Raw genomic sequence first — 18,364 nt, forward strand, 5'->3', positions numbered from 1 at the left:
GGCCAGTGTTTCCCAACCAGGGTGCCTCTATCTTTTGCAAAACTACAACTACCAGCATGCCCGGACAGCCTTCGGCTATTCGGACATGCTGGAAGTTGTAGTTTTGCATTAGCTGAAGGCACTCTGGTTGGAAAACACTATCCCAGGAACAATGGCAGCAGGAAGTTCCAGATAACTATTAATACTGGGATAAACCCTTTAAGGTTGTATCTTTTAATGTTTCCGTGTTCTACACCAGCAGCAGTCACCGGTCACCGCCACCTAGAGTGTAATGGAACCATCAAAATTACTGTGTCTTCTAATGTGAACATATTCAGAACCCCTTAGAGAATCTTCCACATACAGTGTCACTAAGGGAGTCATCCATATGCAGTGCCACTAAGAGAGTCATCCATATGCAGTGCCACTAAGAGATTCATCCATATGCAGTGTCATTAAGGGAGTCATCCATATACTGTGTCACTGAGGGAGTCCTCCATATGCAGTGTCACTATGGGAGTCATCCATATACAGTGTCACTAAGGGAGTCCTCCATATGCAGTGCCACTAAGAGAGTCCTCCATATGCAGTGTCACTAAGGGAGTCATCCATATGCAGTGTCACTATGGGAGTCATCCATATACTGAGTCACTGAGGGAGTCAACTATATACTGTGTCACTAAGAGAGTCCTCCATATACAGTGCCACTAAGAGAGTCCTCCATATACATTGCAAACAAGAAAGCACATTACATACAGTGCCACCAACCTATAAGTCACACCTGGAGGATCCTCTTGATACAATGTGAAAGGACACATTGGGCACTTATATCACTATTTTTGCACCATGCCAGTCACCATATTTATCAAACCAGAGTAGTCAACACACTGTGCCTCTGGTATAATACTGCCACACACTGTGCCCCTGGTATAATACTGCCACCCACTGTGACCCAGGTATAATACTGCCACACACTGTGCCCCTGGTATAATACTGCCACACACTGTGACCCAGGTATAATACTGCCACACACTGTGCCCCTGGTATAATACTGCCACACACTGTTCCCCAGGTATAATACTGCCACACACTGTGCCCCTGGTATAATACTGCCACACACTGTGCCCCTGGTATAATACTGCCACAAACCGTGCCCCAGGTATAATACTGCCACACACTGTGCCCCAGGTATAATACTGCCACACACTGTGCCCCTGGTATAATACTGCCACACACTGTGCCCCTGGTATAACACTGCCACACACTGTGCCCCTGGTATAATACTGCCACACACTGTGCCTCTGGTATAACACTACCACACACTGTGCCCCTGGTATACTGCCACAAACTGTGCCCCAGGTATAATACTGCCACACACTGTGCCCCTGGTATAACACTACCACACACTGAGCCCCTGGTATACTGCCACACACTGTGCCCCTGATATAATCCTGCCACACACCGTGCCCCAGGAATAATGCTGCCTCACATTTTGTCCCTGGTATAATCCTGCCACACACTGTGCCTTTGGTATAATACTGCCACACACTGTGCCCCTAAATATATTTCTGCCACACACATATTGCCAAACAATGTGCCCTGTAGCGAATAATTGTACCTCGGTGTCCCTTAAAACAATGAATGATGTGTCTGTGCCCCCACAATGAATGCTGCCACTATGCCCCCATGCCAATTTTGCCCTACTATGAACTGTACCACTATGTCCCCACATTAACTGTGCCACTATGCCCCTATGTACTGTACCACTATGCTCCAATGAACTGTACCACTATTCCCCCATGAACTGTGCCACAATGTCCCATTAACTGTGCCATTATGCCCCCATGAGATGGGCCATTGTGCTCCCATTAAATGCACCACTATGCCCTCATGAAGTGTGCCTCTATGCCCCTGTGTACTGTCACTATGCCCCCATAAGCTGTGCCATTATGTCCCTATGTACTGAAACACAATGCCCCCATAAACTGCGCCACTATGCCCCCCATAAGCTGTGCCATGATGCCCCTATGAACTGTACCAGTATGTCTCCATGTACTGTGTCACTATACCCCCATGTACTGTGCCACGATGCCCCTATGTATTGTGCCACTGTGGTGAGCCACAGTGAATGGCCGGACCACGGGGTGTAGCGGTGTAGGTGGATGGGGCAGATGGTATTAACCCCATGGGTAAGGTGTTATTAACCCCCAATGTTCGTGACGCCAGAGTGGTTTTTGGGTATCGGGAACCACCCAAACGATATCTCAGCTATAGCAATGGCTTGGCAGTGAAATGAGAGTCCACGACCAGGTTATGGTTTAGTGGAGGCTTTGCTGAGGTCAGACAGTTGTTATAGTCTCTATAGCTCGGCCAGAATCCCAGAGAGGTGGCCCGGAACACAGAAGGACCTCACAGCTTGCTGGGACTAGTTGTACCTGTAATAGACTTTAGATAATTGACTTTAGGCTTGACTGGACTGTAGGTAGTGACAGCAGACATAGACTTGCCTTACTGGAAGTGACTGTAGATTTGAGGCCTTCCAGGTAGCTGGACACTAGCACTGAGACATCTGGTCTCCACTGTTCCTCAGCAAGAGTGATGGTAGAAGAGCAAAAAGAGGCAGATGGCAGCACCTCCCTTCCTTATAAAGGGGGACTGTACTAGAAGCCCATAGGTCAAGCTGCGGTTCATGTGTTAAGCTGGTGCTCTCTGGGTAACATCATGTGAGCATAACATCTCACAGGTCCTTTAGACAATTACATTAGTCCTCCAAAGGTCCTTTATACTGATTATACATTAGTATACTGACTATACATATAGCACAATAAATAACATTAAAGTAACAGCAGGGGAGACACTGCAGAAGAGCCCGAGGTCACTGAGGGACTCAACCTGACAGGACCTAAGTGTAGTGCAGGACCTTATGCTGTACTGGGACATTACACCACTATGCCCCCATGAACTGTGCCATTATGTGCCTATGTACTACAACACTATGCCCCATAAACTGTGCCACTTAGTTCCAATTAACTGTGTCACTATGCCCCATGTATTGTGCCACTACTCCTCCATGTACTGTGTCACTATGCCCCCATGTATTGTGCCACCATGCCTCCATGTACTGAGCCACTATGCCCTTGTGAACTTTGCCACTATTCCCCAATAACCTGTGCCACTTTGCCACCATAAGCTGTGCCACTATGCCTCCATGAACTGCACCACTATGCTTCCATGTACTGTTCCACTATGTTCCCATTAACTGTGCCACTACGCCCCCATGTCTTGTGCCACTATACCCCCATGTGACACTATGCCCCCATGAACTGTGCCATTATGCCCCAATGTACTGCACCACTATGCCCCCATAAACTGTGCCACTATGTTCCCATAAACTGTCACTATGCCCCCAAGAGCTGTGCCATTGTGCCCCTATAAACTGTACCACTATGCCCCCATGTATTGTGCCATTATGCTCCCATGTACTGTGCCACTATCCCCCCATAAACTATGCCACTATGCCACCATAAGCTGTGCCATTGCGCCCCTATGTACTGTACCAATATTTCAAAATGTACTGTGCCACCATACCCCTATGAACTGTATCACTATGGCCCCAGTACCACTATGGCCCCAAGAAATATGCAACTATGCCTCTAATACGTGTTCCACAAAGTACCATGTACTGTGCCCCTATGCCCCCTATGAACTGTGCAGTTAACTCATTACGCCGACTGCATCAGAGAAGAAGCGCCGGGCAGGGAACAAAGAGGGGAATTTATCATGAAATTTAGACAGCTTTTTTTTTTGTCTAAATTTGTTGCAGGTTCCATGTGGTTTTTCCTGCAACATTTCATTTAGAATGTTTAATTTTTATTACCACGAACTGATCTGATTTAGATCCCTTTGTGCAGTGGTCACTAATTGATCATGTGCAACTGTTCTGCAAAAAGTCGCCAAAAATGTGCACAGACCATATTTAGAAGAAATCACAGGGCAATTCAACCATGCCCAACCATGCGACAATTGTATTAGGGTCCATGTGACTTTTAATAGAATTGTCACACAGCCCGCCACTGCTATGCGACATTAAAGGGGTATTCCAGGCCAAAACTTTTTTTTTTTATATATAAACTGGCTCCGGAAAGTTAAACAGATTTGTAATTTACTTCTATTAAAAAAATCTTAATCCTTCCAATAATTATTAGCTTCTGAAGTTGAGTTGTTGTTTTCTGTCTAACTGCTCTCTGATGACTCACGTCCCGGGAGCTGTGCAGTTCCTATGGGGATATTCTCCCATCATGCACAGCTCCCGGGACGTGACATCATCTTTGAGCAGTTAGACAGAAAACTTCAGAAGTTAATAACTATTGGAAGGATTAAAAATTTTTAATAGAAGTAATTTACAAATCTGTTTAACTTTCCGGAGCCAGTTGATATATATAAAAAAGGTTTTGCCTGGAATACCCCATTCAACAACGTCCATGCACCATTTGATAAATTTGGCGCATAAACGCCACTTTGCCTGCAACTTTTTTTAATCTAAAGTGAACAAAGACCAAGTACACTTTTAATAAATGCCCCGTAGAGTGTCTTAGACACCAATACAAATGAATGAGAGGAGAGCTGGCTAGTGGTCCGGATGTCTGGCAGTCATGGTCTGGACCTGGACCACGGTCAGCCCGTTGGGTACCGCTGCTATACATCATATCTGGTGCTGTGTGTGCAGCAGATTTACAGGAATAGTTGTAATAGGAACATATTGCTGAATAGGTTTACATACTCATAAGTGTGTGTGTTTTATCCACTATATTTATTTCTAACTCTACATAGATCTCTATATATACAGCCTATATGACCACTGTGGCAAAATATACCACTAGCATTTACACCACCTACCCCCAAACACTGAAGAACCCCCATGAATTATTATTGTTCCTCATGACTTTAGACCATGACCAGGGGAATGAGACCTGCACCAGGGCAAAAGGGGCTTGGACCCCAAGGACCATAGGTGCCTAAACCCATTGGTTTCAAAACTGTGGACCTCCAGATATTGCAAAACTACAACTCCCAACAAGCCTGGGAGTTGTAATTTTGCAACACCTGGAGGTCCATAGTTTGAAAACCACTGTGGTCCATCATAAGGTCCATCAAACTGCACAGGGTAGCAAACAACCTAAGGTCAACCCTAGATGTCCCTCATGATTCCCACATCACATTGTATATGGCAGAGCAGGTCTATAGGGCCAGTGACAGGCAGGTGCCACCAGAGCATCCCATGGCCGATGACATCACCTGCACACGACCAACTGCCGTTTACTCTCTGCTGGCGACCGACGTGACTGGACCGAGGTCTACAGACTGAAGGAGAACCGCTGAGATGGCGTCCACTGGACATGGAGAAGATGGCGAGGAGGAGAAGAGGAAGAGCGAAGGCAAGAGGAAGAGGGAAGAGGAAGGCGAGGATGGAGTCAAGAGGAGGAGAGAGGACGATGGAGGATCAGAGGATGAGGAGCCAACACCTGGGATGGCGACCAATGGACATGGAGAAGATGGCGAGGAGGAGAAGAGGAAGAGGGAAGAGGAAGGCAAGGATGGAGTCAAGAGGAGGAGAGAGGACGATGGAGGATCAGAGGATGAGGAGCCAACACCTGGGATGGCGACCACTGGACATGGAGAAGATGGCGAGGAGGAGAAGAGGAAGAGGGAAGAGGAAGGCGAGGATGGAGTCAAGAGGAGGAGAGGAGATGACGACAGAGGATCGGAGGATGAGGAGCCAGCACCTGGGATGGCGTCCACTGGACATGGAGAAGATGGCAAGGAGGAGAAGAGGAAGAGGGAAGAGGAAGGCGAGGATGGAGTCAAGTGGAGGAGAGGAGACAAGGATGGAGGATCAGAGGATGAGGAACCAACACCTGGGATGGCGTCTACTGAACATGAAGAAGATGGCAAGGAGGAGAAGAGGAAGAGCGAAGGCAAGAGGAAGAGGGAAGAGGAAGGCGAGGATGGAGTCAAGAGGAGTGACAACAAGAATGGAGGATCAGAGGATGAGGAGCCAACACCTGGGAGCAGCCAAGGAACATTGGGCCCCTACCCCAGGCTTACCATCAGCCACTACAACCTCCACCAAGTCCTGGGTAGAGGCAACTTCGGCAAAGTAAGTTCTATCTCCATCTTATTTTCTGTTATCAGCCATTTTAGGCTGCATTTGTATTGTTGTGGGTTGCAGTGTTGTGGTAAGGTGGGTCTGCTGGTACTTGTAGTCCCACAATATTATGTCCCTGATGGCTTTAATGGTTATGCACATCCATATAAAACTCCCTGAAGGGACTACACTTGGTATTAGGTGTGAACGGATCCCTTGGGGCACCTCCATGTACTGTGTCCTGGCAGATGGAAGTTGGGATGCCCAAGATGGTGTGGGTGCAGGAAACCAGACGCAGGGAGAAGAGAAGGTGCAGCGGGGTCTTCTGGAGCAGTGTGTAAACAGTACATATAGGGGGGATTTATTAAGATCTGTGCAGAGGAAGAGCGGTGCAGTTGCCCATAGCAACCAATCTGAAAAATAAAAGAAGCAAACTGGTTGCTATGGGAACTGTACCGCTCTTCCTCTACACAGGTCTTTATAATGGGCACGGGAATACTCAATAATATAAGGTAAATGTATAAAAGTTCCTATGTGCTGATATTATATCACTGTAAATTGTTCCTCCAATACCGCAGGTAATAAATAATAATGGGGGAGATTTATCAAAACCTGTGGAAAGGAAAGTTGCCCAGTTGCCCATAGCAACCAATCAGATCGCTTCTTTCATTTTTCAGAGGCCTTGTTAAGAATGTAAGAAGTAAGCTGATTGGTTGCTATGGGCAACTGGGCAACTTTGCCTCTGCACAGGTTTTGATAAATCTTCCCCAATATATCTTCACATGTAATATATATAGGATTCCAAATATATCAAATAATAAAGTGCAACAAAAGAGTTTCCCCCTATGGGATTACGGTTCTCTATTCATTATTGTCTGGTTTTTTCCTTGCCCTATATCTCTGTATGCTGTGTTGTATTTGTTTTTTGCACATTTTCTTTCTTTTATGCATTATTTGGGGGGTAGATGGTGCTTATTATGTATATTTTACCTTTGTTTTCCTTGGTTGAACCCTTTTGTAGTCCAGTTAAATTGAGCTAACTGGCCTGGATATTCCTGGGGGTGGACTGAGGAAAACTTGTAGGATCCCCACACCACTTACTTTATATGGCCCACATGTGACACATAGGGTTGCCACCTTTTTTGCAAAAAAAAAAAATTAATAAATACCGGCCATGATCATTGGCATGATTAATTATATATGCGTGACATCACATGATACAAATATGTGGGGGGAATTTTGTGCTATTCTGACCCCTATAACTTTTTTATTTCTCCTTATAAGGGCCTGTATGAGGCTCATTTTTGTGCCCCAGTCTGTAGCTTTTAACAGGACCATTTTTGTTTCAATGTGACTTTTTGATCGCTTCTTTTTTTTAAATTAAATTCAAGAGTTGCAGTTAGCTACTAACTATAACTCCCAGCATGCCCTGATACAGCCTGCAACTCAGCAGCTCGCCCAAAGGAAAACTACAACTCCCAGCATGTTGGACGGTACAGTAGTATATAGTATAGGTCAGTGTTTACCAACCATGGGGTTCCTCCAGCTGTTGCAAAACTACAACTCCAAGCATGCCCATGCAAGAAGTTGTAGTTTTTCAACAGCTGGGGGTGCTCTGGTTGGGAAACACTGGTATAGGTTATGGTGCAACATTCCGGGAGTTGGAGGATTGGTTGGATAAATACTGGTCATTGTATTGCCGGTATTTTTAATATAAAAATACCGTCAAGGTGGCCAAAATACCGGCCAGGTGGCAACCCTAGTGACGCATCATCCATGGTGCGACCAGGTGAGGTATCCCCCTGACTCTACAGGTGTGTGACCGGACCAGGACCAGAAGGTGAAAAGCACCCAGTCTTCTGTGGAATAAAGTCCTTGAATTTTGTCCCCTTCAATGCTTCTCTTTTTGTTATCCATACATGCAGTGTTGTGGTAAGGTGGGTCTGCAGGTAGGTGCAGATGCCCATAGCAACCAATTGAAAAAGGCCTCTGAAAAATAAAAGCAAACTGGTTGCTATGGGAACTGCACCGCTCTTCCTCTACACAGGTCTTTATAATGGGCAGGGGAATACTCAATAATATAAGGTAAATGTAGAAAAGTTCCTATGTGCTGATATTATATCGCTGTAAATTGTTCCTCCAATACCGCAGGTAATAAATAATATCTCTTCACATGTAATATATATAGGATTCAAAATATAAATCCAATAATAAAGTGAAACAAAAGAGTTTCCCCCTATGGGATTACGGTTTTCTATTCATTATTGTCTGTTTTTTCCTTGCCCTATATCTCTGTATGCTGTGTTGTATTTCTTTTTTGCACATTTTCTTTCTTTTGTGCATTACTTGGGGGTCAGATGGTGCTTATTATGTATATTTTACCTTTGTTTTCCTTGGTTGAATGTCGGTCAGGTGGCAACCCTGACTCTACAGGTGTGTGACCGGACCAGGACCAGAAGGTGAAAAGCACCCAGTCTTCTGTGGAATAAAGTCCTTGAATTTTGTCCCCTTCAATGCTTCTCTTTTAGTTATCCATACATGGATTTCTATGGTTTCAATACAATCTTACAGAAACCTATTTGGACCAGAAGATGAGAACTACACTGATCCCAACCAACTCAAAGACATGTCTATCCATTGTTCAATGCATTCATAGAGTTAGGAGATAAAGTAAGTGAACCCTCTGGAATTCCCTGTATTTATACTATCTAATAAATACCCCCATTGATGCATCCCGATGATCCATTCTTGTCCTCTTTCTCAATAAGGATAATATTTTGTTTTCTGGACCCATCATTATTGTAGGGACTTCTGCCCATTTTTAAGACTATTTATCATGTTGGACCCATGAATTCCGTGAAAACTGCACATAGTGGACTATTTTTATAGTATTTTTCTATTCATTTTCTATTTGTTCCTCTTGGCACCTAATCTAGAAGCTGTAGAGGTCGCTTCTCGGCATTTTGACTAAGATCAAGTGTAGTTTCTGTTCTTATCAGTTTCAGGCGGTGACCCGAAGCTCCGGTATTGGGCTGGTGGGGATGGGTGCTGCATGGAGGGGTCAGGCATGTAGGGAACAGGTGTACCAGGGCGTTCCAGGGCTGGTTCTGAGGAAACAGCTCGACTGCTGCCCCAACGTGACCTGTTTCCTCAGGGTCTTGCCATGAGGCTGAGAGGGTCTAGAGCTGAGGTACTTTAGTGCCTTGGGGAGTGGTGACCCTGAGGTGCTGAAACTCACTGGGAGTATTGGCGCACTGAGTGGAAGCACTGGCACCATAAACTCTTCACCTTGTGGCACTCACCTCTTGATTTCCGGCCTTCTGGCTAGCATCAGAGACATTTCTATAGATCTGGCTGTATGTTTGGCCAGGATATCTGCACACATTCACTTATTTATTTCCTTTTTTGTCACTGTGACACTTTTTGCGTGTTGTGTGTCCACAAGATTGTTAGGATACGGTAGCCCTTCTCAGTGTTCCTCCTGGCGGTCTAGGGGAGGTGTGTGTGGCCATTAGGTTCTGCACCTCCCTGCAAAAACCCCGGGTACTCCTGCATGGGCAGGGTACCGACTATTATCGACTCTGTGGGCAGATACCTTTGCTAACGCCAAGGGGGATGCAGGGAGCATTTGTGGTTGTTTAATAGCTTCGGCAAAAAGGGATATTGAACCTGGAACCTCACAGGTACCTTTTGATCCGGAGGCGAACTATAGGAGAAGGGCTTGTGATAGACCACATCCTTTGTGCACTTTTTTTAGTGTAACACGTTTGCACTTTGGTTGATTCAAGAGCCTGTTCCCTGGCTCTTAGTAAAAAAAATATATATATATATGCTTCTCTTTTAGTTATCCATATATGGATTTCTATGGTTTCAATACAATCTTACAGAAACCTATTTGGACCAGAAGATGAGAACTACACTGATCCCAACCAACTCAAAGACATGTCTATCCATTGTTCAATGCATTCATAGAGTTAGGAGATAAAGTAAGTGAACCCTCTGGAATTCCCCTGTTTTTATACTATCTAATAAATACCCCCATTGATGCCTCCTGATGATCCATTCTTGTCCTCTTTCTCGATGAGGATGCTATTTTGTTTTCTGGACCCATCATTATTGTAGGGACTTCTGCCCATTTTTAAGACTATTTCTCATGTTGGAGCCATTAATTCCGGGAAAACTGCAATACCACATAGTAGACTATTTTTATAGTATTTTTCTAATCATTTTTCTTTGTTCCTCTTGGTACCTAATCTGGGAGTTGTGGAGGTTGGAGCCCAGCTTTACAATCAACATACAACTGCTACATAACCACCATGCACCGGCTGATATTCAGTGACATTCGCCTAGCACTATTTCCGCACTCTATTCCCATTCTTCATCCACCTCTATGAATCACTTTCACATTAGGGATCCAGGTTTTTGGCTTTTACACCATTCGTTTTTTTCCTTTACGCTACCTTTTCAGATGGTGGATAAGCTGTTCAACATTTTCCTAAATTTTGTTCACATTTCATTTTTTTTTATCTTTTTAATACACTTTTAATATTACAATTCGTTACACTTGGCACAAGTTCCCCTCTGTTCTATTCTCATAGATTGCGTTAGCTCTTATGTAATAGCTGTAACATCTACTGTTATATAACTGCATTATAGACAGGTGTACAGAGTATATACCTGATACTCATTTGGTCTCCTCCCCCTTTACACATGTGCACAATGGTCTTTTTCTGCCAATTAAATTGGTAAATATCCATATTATTATGGATGTATGTGTAGTTCGCAAACGCCAACCTGTGTCCCTACAATATCACATATCTTTATTTGTATTTATTTTGCCTATGCATCCATAAGGCTGTTTGAACTTGCGCAACATATACCTACCACTTTTGTACTTATTGAGCCTCAACCAATTGTGCATAAGAGTGCATAAATGATTCAAAGTGCTGTCCGAACGTGCGTGTAACTTTTCCATCTACTGCTTCTGCGCGCCTGAATGGCAGGTCTGATACCGTATCTCCACTATTAGCCAAATTACTTTTGATTTAATCACATCGGCATCACAACTATGCACTGAACGCCCTTTTTAGAGCTGGCGTCATCTTGCGGACTGGATTCCACCAGGATTCCGCCACCAAACCTGCCAGGTATCCTATTGGTGAACAAAACTTACAGCATTTGTAGCTGCAGGAAACTTTGTTATAGACGATTGTTGCTAAAGGGGGATTTACAGGTTATTATAGCTCTTTCTTGCAGTTTTCCTAGGCTTAAGGTTCCTGGGTGCTATCTAACTGACCCATCACTAAGTCCACCCATAAACAGCCCCCCCCCCCCCCCCTCCTCCATATCAATGTTTATCAAGCGCTGTCCTCAAGACCCCCAACAGGTCATGTTTTTAGGATTTCCTTAGTCTTCCACAGGTGATATAACTGTGGTGATTCCTGATTCACTGACCATAATTGTATCACCTGTGAAAGACTAAAGGAAATCCAGAAAACATGACTTGTTGGGGGTGTTGAGGACCGAGCTTGACAAACACTGATCAATATCAACCTTATGATGTCTTCTAATGAGCGTCTTCCATTTGTTTTCCACAGGTGGTCCTGGCATCAGTCCCTGGCCGAGACACCCACATGGCCATAAAGATCATCAACAGAAGAGAGGACAACGAGGGAACCATCAAGAGAGAGCGGCGGATACTCCTGGCAGCCCGAGACTGTCCATTTCTATGCCACCTTTATGCTGCACATCAGTCTCTGGAGCGCGCATACTTCATCACGGAGTACCTGTCCGGCGGCAGTCTGGAGGATTTGATCAGGATTTGCTGCTACCTGGACATCAACAACATAAGGTTCTACGCAGCAGAGATGGTATGCGGCCTCCAGTTCCTCCATGGACAGAACATCGTCCACAGAGACCTCAAGCCAGAGAACATCATGTTGGATGCAGAAGGCCACATCCGGATCATTGACCTGGGCCTGGCACAAGATGGAGTCACAGCCTCCAGCAAGATCGATGGAGTGACAGGAACATTCTACTACATGGCCCCTGAAGTGCTTCTCGGACAAGAGTATTACACAGCCGTTGACTGGTGGAGCCTTGGGATTGTGTTGTGCAGGATGGCGACAGGACGCTTCCCATTTTTCATCGGCCACAGCAAGCAGAAGGTTTTCAAAGCCATCACCAGAAAGGAGCCAAAACTTCCACCCGGGATGGATGCTGCTATTGAACATCTCATCAGTCAACTTCTGCGCAAGAATCCCGATAAGCGCCCTGGGGTGCGCAGAAACATCCGGAAGCATCCATTCTTTTCCACCATTCGCTGGGAGGAACTGGAAGAGAGGAGAGCCAAACCACCATGTAAGCCGTTTGAGACAGTTCTGCAAAATCACCATCTGCAGTGGCCGGAGGACACAGAGGACACCCACCATGGGACCGGATTCAATTATACGTCACCAAGCTGGGCCCAGTAAGAACCTTCTCTTGGGATAACTACCATCACATGTTCTTCACTTCTCCATAGGTGGATCTGGACTCTGAGGACACCGCGCCTACTGCTCAGAACCTCCGGCCTCCTGATCCAGGCATCATGTCTCTGCTGCTGTAACCTCGGCTGCTCTAGAACATCTTTATGCCACACCTTTGCCATTGTGTTACTGCCCCAGGCCCTTTACCTGGCATCCTCCATTCCGGGGCTGGCATCTGAAATCACTGCAGCCGGAAGATCCTCTACAACCCCAGGAGCGGCCTGTGCTTAGATTCCATCTGGTAAGTTCAGGAACAATAGCCGCATGTTGTAATACTGCGGTGCTGAGTGGCGGATATTATCCCTGAACCCATCCAAGCACAGGCCGGGTAAGTACTGCACTCACCACACACACTACACGATAGGGATAGGCGCACACACATAGACACAGACCACAGATAGGGGACATATCGGCTTGATCCAGGGATTTATTCTGATCGCCATATTTGGGGTCGGGAAGGAATTTTTCCCCCTGATTTTAGGACAATTGGCTCATTCCTCACAGGGGGTTTTCGCCTTCCTCTGGATCAATATAGCCGTAAATAGGTTTAGCATAATAACATAAAATTACCCTCTTAGTAACACAACTAATTCAAAAAAATTAATAAATAAATATATATTTATATATTTTTTTATCTTAAAAATGTATTTGACCCAAACATTAAAATTAGACTACTAGACTTACCAATAGACTATTAGAAACATGTATAACAAAAAAATATTTATAATTTAAATTAATTTACCCCCCCCCTTTCTATCACTCTGGTTTGGTTCCAGCCTTTGATCCTGGGATTTATTCTGACCGCCATATTTGGGGTCGGGAAGGAATTTTCCCCCCTGGTAATAAGGACAATTGGCTCTTTCCTTACAGGGGGTTTTCGCCTTCCTCTGGATCAACACGGCCGAGCACGGTTCAGTACAACAGACCACTAACTTACACATATATAATAGTATAATATAATAGTATCTTGTTTATTATTGTCCCCCCCCCCATCCCTATAAATAAACTCTTTTTTTTACCCTCTACATGGTTGTACTTGTCTTTATTTCCACTGGATGTCAATCTAATAAATGTCCTATTGACGCTGCTAGTAGCCTCTCTCCATTCTGACTTATATATGAGGATCCTGAATGAGGGACCCCCATCTATTACCCATCTTTAATCCCCTAATAGATCGTTTGTAAGATTGGTTTTCTAAACGCAGCAACAACTTTTATGGTAATATAACAAGTGAGGGTTTGTTACAATGTATCAGTGCAAGTCAGAGCTGGGGTATATTTAGGTCATGGAGGATTGCCTAGAATGAGCACACAGTGGAGGATGCTTCATGGAGTAATAGATCTCTATAGACGCTTTATGGACGCTCCTGTTATGAGAACATCCACACCAGAAGAGCATCAGAGCAACATTCGTGAAGAAGGGAAATTCCTGGTAGAGGTGTCCACATGGACAGATCCCATAGGAATAGTCTACGGGACAAGCAGGATGACAACCAACATGGCGCCCATTACCGTACCAACCTCAGAGGCTGTCACCCAGCTTTCACACACTCCTGAAAAGTGAATCTTTCTATAAGTGTAATGGCAAAATGATATCTTTAAGGAGTACTCGATGGAAAAAATATTTTTTAATCAATTGGTGCCAGAAAGATAAACAGATTTGTAAATTAGTATCCGTGAAGAGAAATTAAGATATCGGCACTCACCAGTGTGGCTGCAGGGTCTTCTTTATTGAGACATACTCACATGCGGGGTACAGAAGAGAGGGGAGTACCCCGCATGTGAGTACGTCTCAATAAAGAAGACCCTGCAGCCACACTGGTGAGTGCCGATATCTTCATTTCTTTTCACGAATACTATGAACTTTGCTTGCATTATCTGAGCACCACCTGAGGCATTACAGCTACACCAACTCCCACCTGCTATTCCAAATCCAGCACACTCACGCAGTGCCGCACTATCTCCTATGTGAGATTTGTAAATTACTTTTATTTAAAAATCTAAATCCTTCCAGTACTTATCAGCTGCTGTGTACTACAGGGAAAGTTCATTTCTTTTTGGATTCCTTTTTTTTTTTTTTTTTTTTTTTTACTGTCTACGGTCCTCTCTACTGACACCTCTGTCCATTTCAGGAACTGTCCAGAGCAGGAACAAAATTCCTATAGCAGTTCCTGACAGGTGTCAGCAGAGAGCACTGTGCTCAGACAGAAAGGAAATTCAAAAAGAAAAGAACTTCCTCTGTAGTATAAAGCAGCTAATAAGTTCTGGAAGGATAAAGATTTTTAAATAGAAGTAATTTACAAATCTGTTTAACTTTCTGGCATCAGTTATTAAAAAAAATACTGTTTTCCACCGGAGTACCCCTTTAAGAATGGTCTCTCGTATTGGAGCAGTGGTAGCAAGTATACACTGTCACTACAGTCACGGATTGGACATGCTGCCAAACAGGGCTGGTGCAAGGATTTTTGTCACCCTAGGCAAAAGCTAATTTTGCCGCCCTTGACTCCGCCCATTGGCCTGCTGCAACTTACTGCTGGGGTGCCACAATGTAACAAACCTCCTCCTCATGTAATTAGTTTACTACTGTGGAGACACACTGTAACAAACCTCCTCCTCATTTTATTGGCTGAGCAAGTGGTTTGGATGCTGATTGTCTAACTTTCTTGCGGCTGGCAGATCGGCGCCCCCTGTTAAGAGGGCGCTCTAGGCGGCTTTATATTTTGCCTATAGGGAGAGCCGGCCCTGTTGCCAAAGATATACAATCTTTTCCTATGGGAGATTCAGCAACCCATTTTTGAGAGGCAGGAGGGGGCAACAATTAGACCCCTGTGATTATAAACTTCTGCTCCATCCTGTATAAGGATACATTCACACAAGCGGACCCACAGCGTATTTTACGCTGCAGATCCGCCGCTGAAGGACCCCTGCATGGTGGCTTTACATGTGCCTGCTTGGAGCGGCAATACGCCATTACGAGCAGACACACTGCGATGTGCGAGTCGCAGCACGCGTGCACAGTATACTCGCAAATTGCTGCAGCTCACGGCCTAGCTCATGGAGCAGGGGGAGCGGCCGCGATGTGTGCCAGTACACCTCGCATGCGCAGCAACTCGCACATCGCAGTGTGTCTGCTCCAAGCAGGCACATGTAAAGAAAGAAACCATGCAGTGGTCCTTCAGCAGCAGATCTGCAGCGTAAAATACGCTGTGGGTCCACTCGTGTGAAAGTAACATAAGTGTTGTAGGAAGACTACCTCTTTAGAGTAGGGTAGAGTCACACGTATCGCATTGCCAGCGTATTTAAAGGGGTACTCCGGTGAAAACCTTTTTTTTTTTTTTTAAATCAACTGGTGCCAAAAAGTTAAACAGATTTGTAAATTACTTCTATTAAAAAATCTTAATTCTTCCTGTACTTATTAGCTGCTGAATACTACAGTGGAAATTATTTTCTGTTTGAAACACAGAGCTGTCTGCTGATATCACGAGCACAGTGCTCTCTGCTGACATCTCTGTCCATTTTAGGAACTGTCCAGGGTAAAAGGAAATCCCCCATAGCAAACATATGCTGTTCAGGATAGTTCATAAAATGGACAGAAATGTCAGCAGAGAGCACTGTGCTCGTGATGTCAGCAGACATTTCTCTGTACACTGCATATGTTCTCACGCACATCGCGGCTCTCTGAGTTGCAGATTATTGTGTGTCTGCTGGACCCACGGGCACGGCAGGGGGCACACTCTAGGCACAGTCAGTAGCACATTCCAAATTTCAAATATGCTGCGGATGTGCTATGCTGGACAATACCCTTAGACATAAAGAGGGGAATTCATCAATCTGTTTAGATTGTTTATTTTTGTGTCACACAAAGTCTTAGTCACTTCCCCTGAGACTTTTGTGCAACTTTTGCTATAGATCATATCTGAAAGTGAACTACCATTTGCAGTGCTTTAGACTAGTTTTATGCAGTGGGCACTGATTCATTATGTGAGACTTTTCTCTGAAAGTCTCATAAAAGTCTCACAAAAGTCGCAGCACCATGTCACTTCAGCCCCGGAAAGAAGTCTGAACGGGTAGCAAAAATAATTAATACACATATTTGATATCGCCGCGTGCGTAAAAGTCTGAACTATTAAAATATATTGTTAATTATCCCGTACGATGAACGGCGTAAACGTAAGTTTTTTTTTTTAAAGTCCAAAATTGCTGCTTTTTTGTCACATTTTATTCCAAAAAAAATTTATGAGAAATTAATAAAAAGTAAAACCTAAGCAAAAGTGGTACAGATAAAAACTACACATCATGGTGCAAAAAATGACCCCTCATATCGCCCCAAATACGGAAAAATGAGAAAGTTATAGGTGGTCAAAATAGGGCAATTTCAAACATACTAATTTTGTTAAAATGGTTTGCGATTTTTTTTAAGCGGTACAATTATAGAAAAGCATATAACATGAGTATCATTTTAATCAAATTGACAAACAGAATAAAGAAAACATGTCATTTTTACGCGAAAGTGTACAGCGTGAAAACAAAACCTTCCAAAATTTGCTAAAATGCGGTTTGTTTTCTTTTCAATTTCCCCACATAAATAATATTTGTTTGGTTGCGCCGTACATTTTATGGTAAAATAAGTGATGTAACTACAAAGTACAATTGGTGACGTAAAATACAAGCCCTCATATGGGTCTGTGGATGGAAATATAAGAGAGTTATGATTTTTAGAAGGCAAGGAGGAAAAAACTAAAATGCAAAAATAAAATTGGTCTGGTCCTTAAGGCCAGAATGGGCCTGGTCCTTTAGGGGTTAATTCATCAAGTGGCATGTGACCTTTGGTGAATTTGGAGCAGGACAGTATATTCTTAGGAAACTTTTCACATCTATAATAGCACATATACTAGTAAAATATTGATGAATGCCCCTCAAAGGGGGAGATTTATCAAAACCAGTGCAAAGGAAAAGTTGCCCAGTTGCCCATAGCAACCAATCAGATTGCTTCTTTCATTTTGCAAAGGCCTTGTTTAAAATGAAAGAAGCGATCTGATTGGTTGCTATGGGCAACTCAGCAACTTTTCCTCTGCACAGGTTTTGATAACTCTCCCCCAAAATTCCTGAGATTATACACAAAGCGTTGGTGCCCTTAAATGCCTACTGACCCACAGAATAAAGTCAATAGGTAGCAAAATAAGCACATGTGAACGGACCGCTTCTCCAAAAATGCAGCATTCTCTAAGCTTATACATAATTGTTTTCACCCAGTTTGTTCCCCCCGATTGCATTTATAAAAAAAAAAAAGATGGATAAATGTATAAGTGAGCTCTAATTGGCTGTGTTGTTATTACACCATATCACTGTTGTTTTCTTTATGGCTATTTCCTGATGGAGTTCCTTCCCTCCAACTACAAGTCCCATGATCCCCCTTGTTTGTAAGTGTGAGGTCACTTTTCTCCCTCCCACACATCAGTCATCCCACATAGATTAAGCTGTCCTGGTGTCAGAGACCGACTGGGGGGACAGGGAGAGTGAGCCCTAAACTGACTCTAAAACATCTCCCCCTGCCTACTTGCCCATCCATCCTAAACAATGGTTTAACAACTGGGTGCTGGTCCCTTCCTGCGCTAAAGTGCAGTGGCGTAAAAACACATAATATACATAGTCGGTCACAGACCAGAACAGAAAACTACTGGACAACCAGATATAATGGACAGAATACAAATACT

The 18,364-nt window shown here is 44.1% G+C and overlaps 1 protein-coding gene across 1 annotated transcript; it reads left to right on the forward strand.

Annotated features, from left to right (window-relative positions):
* Positions 1-5,248: 5,248 nt before the first annotated feature.
* Positions 5,249-13,669, forward strand: LOC130339666 (protein kinase C theta type-like). Its single transcript, XM_056554047.1, has 2 exons — positions 5,249-6,136; positions 11,722-13,669. Exons 1-2 carry the CDS (start codon positions 5,360-5,362, stop codon positions 12,595-12,597), a joined length of 1,653 nt encoding a protein of 550 aa, XP_056410022.1. The 5' UTR covers positions 5,249-5,359; the 3' UTR covers positions 12,598-13,669.
* Positions 13,670-18,364: the final 4,695 nt, after the last annotated feature.

The sequence above is a fragment of the Hyla sarda genome, unplaced genomic scaffold (assembly GCF_029499605.1).
Source record: "Hyla sarda isolate aHylSar1 unplaced genomic scaffold, aHylSar1.hap1 scaffold_549, whole genome shotgun sequence".
Taxonomy (NCBI): Eukaryota; Metazoa; Chordata; class Amphibia; order Anura; family Hylidae; genus Hyla; species Hyla sarda.